Raw genomic sequence first — 7,092 nt, 5'->3', positions numbered from 1 at the left:
GTTGAATGCCAGGTGTCAAACCGATACCAAATTTTATTTTTCACACCGGAAGTAATCCTATAAAATCTTCAAAAAATACATCAAAAAAAATTCTCTAGATATTGGTACCTTTTCCCAGCTAGGTGTCTTGTCCCGTATGGCTCTTATCATAGTTAAGAGAACCGCAACAACTATTCTTTAGTAACATTGAGCCTTTTATATACAATATAATCTTATCTATCTTTGTAACTTGTTTTACTCTTACGACAAAACTAGATAATTTTGATAATTGAAACTCAACTACCTTTGTATGGCAATCAAGGGTGGCATAACAAGAAGTTAATTAATCCATTTCTATTGGCATGTCAAAGTAGACCATATAAAGTAAAAAAAATATCAAGTCACCTAGGATATCTTTATGCTCAACTTAAATTTGACAAGCTTGCTAAACATGTTCAATTACCTCAGATTCTAAAACATGAGCGACAATCCAAACGATTTATTCAACATCTCACTGTCCTTGTTTCAAATTGTTCGACCAGCATTAAAATGCTTGTCGAAGGAATTTTCCAGTCTTGTGCCATGCCTATAAAACTTTTATTACATGCCTATCACGTCATGTTTTCAGTCTTTCTAGCAAGATCAACTACTACAAATTGGTCACATATTCGTATATAAAGTGACTGCCTTATTTAAAAGGCTAAGCAACTCTTAGACAAGCCTCTAAACTTGAGGTGATGTGTATCTAGCTAGCTGAGAAAGTCTAATGCCATATATCAATATATTTATTGTTTGAACTAATTTCTTACCTAGTAGATTCAGGCTATCGACTTTCAAGAAGAAGGTGATTCATAATTTTTTTTGTAAACTCGTTCCCAAAATAGTTGTGTGCTCCTACCTATGTAACTAAAAATATATATCATACCTTAAATTGACCATTTTCTTCAGTCGATAAGTTGTTAGCACCGCCCACCTCTCGCTAGAGTATCCTAGGGTCCATAATGCTTTATGTTTTTTTTTATTCATTAAAAACCTTTGAAGATCTTCCCAACTATCAGAAATGGTAAACTTGGTAACATCAATCTGTATAAGAATTTTGCTAAGGAAACATCTCTATTCTCGACAACATATGTCAATTTAGGCGCCCGAGGCTTCTAGTGCCCTATTTTTTTTTTCTGATTCTCTTTTGTCTATCCATTATATAAATCAAGATCTCAATTTCCCTTATTCATGGAGGTAAGTACCTTTTTGATGAAAATCTCCTATTTCTATAGTGGTTAACAATTGCTAATTTCAAGAATGGGTTCCATTACACATTTTAGAGGTATGAAAGTCCCTCATTATGGTACAACAACCCTTTTCATTGGCCTTTCTATTCATCGCATTCTTTTGTTGGAAGAGAATTGCGTCTCCGGTGGTAGCACTTGTGTCTTTGAACCTCTAACCAAATTCTATTATTGGGTGAACGGTCCTAGCCAAGCAGGAACAAGAGAAAAGGTGACATTGAATTATTTGACCCTATCTGCCATACACACGCGAATGAATAAGAAAGAAAGATAAGAAATATCCTATCACGCCCTCGTAGAATCACAATTATGGGAATGGCCGGCTACATAACCATAATTGAGATTCTACTACCGACGTGTGCTCCATTAGTCACAAGAATAACCTGGCTCTGATACCAACTTTGTCACGACCCAATTAAGGATCATAACTGGCACTTAGGAACAAGTGCCCCTAAGTAAGCCTCAACGGTATTTTTCAGAAAATCGAACAGAGTTTTCCCTAGTTTGGACTATCCAAAAGTTTACCCTGTCTCAAAAATCAGCAACAAAACCAACCTATATCAACCAAATATCTCATAATCTTCATCAACTAATCAAACAGTTATTCACCACTATTAATTAATCACTTGCAATACGGTAATATTAACTTCATCTCCAAAATACTATGAGAGAATCTAATACTAGTCATGGGTCTAATAATGAACGAATACTCATGACACTAATGAAATGAATATGGAGCGACTCTAAGAGTTCAAAAGGAGAGAACATAATAAATAAATAAATAAACTTTTCGCCCACGCGAACAAATGCGGGGCTCACCAGGAACTATCGACCTGCGCGTTCTAATTAACGAAATCCTCGCCCACGTTAACTGCCGTCTCTGTAAAAAAAATTAGCGGGGAATGAGTCGCTACCTCAGTGAGTAATAACACTTAACCACAACCGTTTTTATTTGAGGACAAGTCAGAAAACATGCTAGTATCTCAAACAGAAAATAACATAAAAATGCCCTTTCAGAAACAATAAATAATTTTCAGTCTCATTACGCTTTTCTTGTAGTATAATATAATTAACAATTCAGTAATAAGCTCGGTAACCACTGTATAATATCAGTATTCACATTTTCGGGAGGCTTCAATGAATGGATCATGTAATCGGTATAACTGTGGAATTCTTCGCAAGAAGTCAAATATAACGGTAGTCCCTACTCGAGGAAAATCGGTAATGGTATGCTAGTTCTACCTTCCCACTAGCGAGGGCTATAACTGTACTTTGTAATCGGTAAATACAAGGTGCACCAGGTCTAACGAACCCGCCGTTAGCTACGGGATCCTTCAAAGTATACTCCCATTTATACTTGTCTCTGTATCCGTATATACTCATAGGAAAATATTTTAAAACAATATAGGGCATTTCGGTTCTTATCAAATCATGTAATTTTATTTCGATAACAGTAAATTCAAGTAACGGTAAAACATATCTTGTGACATCAAGAATATTTAAAACACCGATAATCATGTCAAATAACTATTTCGGTATCATATCGAGTAAAAGACTTGTCCCACATGCAACTCAAAATAATCAGTAACATATTCATATTAAAAATCATGTGCAAATCATGCAAGTTATGAAAACACAAATTGCGGTAAGATTACTACTCACAATACTCGTGTCACAATACCAACCATCTCGAGCAATCTGTATGACTTCTTATCGATCCAAGTGCTCAGTTCGTGTGAAATCTATAAATTAATATAAGTTTATGTTACCATCCGCAAAATTCAGTAAGTTTAAGTGATAGCGAGTCACAATTCCGATTACACACGTCTTAGTGTTACTCAAAATATTATCTGTTAGACTACCCATAATGCTATCAAAACTAATTAACTCCTAATAACTTTTTCATTCCAGGTTCGTGGTTATTCATGAACTAGTTTATTTCACCATAAAAGTTCATGTTACTATTACCCATCATAGTTAAATACCAAACTCAATTTTAGTATTACAATTTAACTCAACCAGTACGTCATAGATTTAGTATATAGGGATACTATTTTAAATAAAATACAGAAATTTTTACCTTTTTTTTGGGGGTTATGCGAATCCGTGCTATAGTAAGCATTGACTAAAGTTTGTTTCTTCTCAAGAATCTCATTGCCAGTAGATATCTCCTCCATTCTCCAGAGCTTTTCTCCACTTCAACCCGTTTTTCTGTACTTCTTGAAATTTCATTATTTACTCTTTGTTTTCCCTTTTTCTTCTTCTTCTTCGCCGAAGCTCTAAAGCTTCTTCAAAATCCTTCTTATTGAAACCCTATAGGTCAACAACTTGGTGGGTTCGGCCCACTTAATTGCATTCTTCTTCTTCTTCTTCTTCTTCTTCTTCTTCTTATTTTTTTTTTAAAATAAGATTGTTCTATTTTTTTGTAAATTACCTAACTATCCTTATTTTATTATGGGGTATCACATTCCCTCTCGTTTCTTAACTGGAAAATCAATGATAACTTTATTCCCAATTATACTCGTATACAAGTATGTACTTTCAAAGTCAACTTATATCGAATAGGTTACCTACGCAAAATACTTCCTATTTCTGGCGAAGTATTATGAAAGCGAAGGGTGTTCTACTTAAGAGCGTAAAACGGAATTTGGGTTACCGAAGATAATTTATCTTCAGTAAACAGCTGTGCAAACAGCCTCTTGCAGAAATACAGGGTAAGACTGTATATAATGGATCCTTATGATCCCGCTCTTCCTCGGACCTCGCATATTACGGCAGCTTAATGCACCAGGCTGTTTTTTTTTAGATTAGTCAACTTCTGGCTTGATTGATGGTGTGGTGATGGGCCGCTCATTGACAAATTTATTCATTTATTGTTGATGCTAACTATATGGGTCAAAAATTATCTCTGATATGACCAAACCATGTTAGCATTAAGGAGGCACTCACAGACTGCCACGTGTCATCAGTACGACTTCAACAAAGACCCGCCCAAGGTCGAAGTGGTCCCTGAAGCGATGAAGGGTCCGGTTGAAGAGTCAGCAAAGATCAAGGTCGAGAACTCGTCGTAGATTGAGGTCGAGGTCGAACATCCTGGACAGAGTTATAACGGCTAGTTTTAGGATATGACACAATAGAGAATATTTTAGTGGATATTATTTGTACTTGTACTACAAAGTTTTTTTGGAAATTTGTTCCCTATAAATAGAAAGAGACACAATGATGGGGGGATATTCACTTGTAAGAAAAACGCATTGACTTTATAGAGAGAATCTGATCATATTACAAGTATACGAAAACAACTTTTTCACTATGATTCTTGTCTAACTTTTCCACTTGATCCGAGAATAACCTGAATGTTCAAAGGCTCATCAATCATTCATCATTGTCAGAAAGAATATCCACAGATCTTGCCCCTTTTTGGGCGGCTCATATATTTTTATTTACTTAAATTTCATTTATTGTTACTTATTATTATTATTATTATTATTATTATTATTATTATTATTTAATGCTATCTTCCACCTTTTTGGATCATTGAACACTTGTATTATTGCTTACATATATTTCCATTCAATCAAATATACATACTATCTGCCATAAAATCGATAACCTTGTCTTTTGGATATGATATTAGCTAAGATTCACTATATTTTATATAAATCTAATTGGTTGAACCCAAATCTCAATTTTAGAGTCAAACAGTTTGCCATCGTCTTAGCTAATTTTTTAGTTTTCTTTAGATCTATAACTCACGTAAGTCACTAACCTAACAAACCATGAGATCTTTCTCTTTCTTTGCACATAAGGAAACCTACATGGCAGGAAACCAAGGAGATAGGACTAAAGTGACAGGTGACTTCCATGACAACCTCATGAACACTATCAACAAGAGCTGTGAAACGCTAGGCGATGATGTGACACCGACTGCCTCCCCCAGGCGCGAGAGGTGGCTCCCCCCATTGCAACATGACAAAACCAAATGGAAAAATGGCCTCCATGTTCACGGAGAGGGTACTAACCACTGGCTCACCGATACGTTAGTAAGCGTTCTCAACAAACCTGCTCCATGTATGACCATATAGACCGTAAGAGCCCACACAGTGCAACGAGCAAACGAGCAGGACGACAACCAACACCAGGTATAACTCACAATATTACTAACAATGCAGGTGATACCGTCGTCGCTGCCGTCCTAAAGAGGATGGAAGAAATGGAGAATTAAAACAAAAAGAAAAAAGAGATCAAATGAAAGAATACTAAGAACGAGTCGACAAGATACCACGCGCCCCTAAGCTATTGCCAGAGAGGGACGCCGGTAGATTCATATAACAACCGTATAGCAAGGAATCAGCCCCGCATGACATACCAAAGAACTTCAAAATGCCGCCATATCTCAGGATATATGACGGAATGACTAACCCCGAAGATCACGTCATTATGTCACCGCCGTGAAGGGAAACGACCTCATCAAGTAACAAGTATCCTCTGTTTTGCTGAAGATATTTGGAAAAACCCTCACGGGAGGAGCATTAACATGGTATTCACAAAGACCAGCTCGTTCCATAGAAACCTTCGAAGAAATGGCTGTTAAGTTTGTAACGGTGCATGTCGGGGCCAAGAAAGCCGAAAAAAGAGTAAGCGACATCTTCTCCATCAAGAAGTTCCTTTCCCTATTCAACAAGGTAAGGATAACCCTACCAAACGTGTCCGAAGGGATGACAGTCGCGGACTTTCAGAATGGGTTTAGTAGAGAGGGTTCAAGAGCGACAAGAAAATTGCAGAGCCGGTTGATGAAGTACCCTCCAACCACTTGGGATGAAATCCATAATGCTTATTGTGCCGAAGTCCGAGCAGACGATGACAACCTCCACGGACTAACTCGACGGCTCGTCTCGTTACAAGCCGAGCCCAGGAAAGAACGAAGAGACAACATAAGAAGGGATCACCCGATCTCACAACCAAATAGGGAACGACATCAACCATACATCAAGGCCCCTGCCCCAACTTCCTTCCATTATGATGAAGGCCCATCTAGGCTGAGGACGGGGACTCACCGCAACGAGAGAGGTATGCCCCTCTTATTGTCTGGTCACAATTTTTATGTGTCACCTATAGAAATAGTCTATGCCTTAGAGAGACTCGGCACGAAGGTGAAGTGGCCTCCAAAGATGAGGTCCAGCCGGAGCACTAGAAAATCCGATGCCCTCTGCGAATTCCACCGAAAATGCGGGCACAAGATAGAAAACTGCATTTCCCTCAAGCAAGAGGTTGTGAACATGTTGCAGCAAGGACACCTCAAAGAGCTACTGAGCGACAAGGGAAGAAACAACTTCGCTAGAGGCCGTGAATGCCAAGGCCCGCCGAAGCCACCGTCACCAGCTCACACCATCAATATGATCATTGGCGGCAGCGACAATGCCTCTATCAACGGCGTTAAATTCACTGCCACTCACAAGCTCAAAAGATCTATCACCTATAAACGGTATGACGGACTCAAAACAAGTATCATCTTCGACGAGTCAGATGCCGACTGTTTGACTTTCCCTCACAATGATGCTCTCCTCATTACTTTACGAATTTTGATACTGATGTCAAATGTATCATGGTAGACGATAGGAGCAGAGCATGCATTATTCATCCCCGAGTCCTCACCCAGATGAGACTCGAGGACAAGATAGTGCCACGCTGCAACAGAGTAACCGATTTTGATAATGCAGTTGAACGGACATCAAGCAAAATAACACTCCCCATCTTGGCCAGCGGTATAACTCTGGAGACAACATTCCATATCATGGACCAAGCCACCGCATACAATGCCATAGTA

The 7,092-nt window shown here is 38.2% G+C and overlaps 1 protein-coding gene across 1 annotated transcript; it reads left to right on the top strand.

Annotated features, from left to right (window-relative positions):
- Window positions 1-5,848: 5,848 nt before the first annotated feature.
- LOC109217102 lies at window positions 5,849-6,877 on the top strand. The gene has a single exon (XM_019381334.1). The coding sequence runs from the start codon at window positions 5,849-5,851 to the stop codon at window positions 6,875-6,877; it is 1,029 nt and encodes a 342-aa protein (XP_019236879.1).
- The last annotated feature ends 215 nt before the right edge of the window (window positions 6,878-7,092 follow it).

Source organism: Nicotiana attenuata, unplaced genomic scaffold (genome assembly GCF_001879085.1).
Source record: "Nicotiana attenuata strain UT unplaced genomic scaffold, NIATTr2, whole genome shotgun sequence".
Lineage (NCBI taxonomy): Eukaryota > Viridiplantae > Streptophyta > Magnoliopsida > Solanales > Solanaceae > Nicotiana > Nicotiana attenuata.
This window is presented reverse-complemented; position numbering and strand designations above follow the sequence as displayed.

Coding starts and splice junctions, on each gene's coding strand:
- LOC109217102 (XM_019381334.1), top strand. CDS start 5,849: ATGGCTGTTAAGTTTGTAACGGTGCATGTCGGGGCCAAGAAAGCCGAA.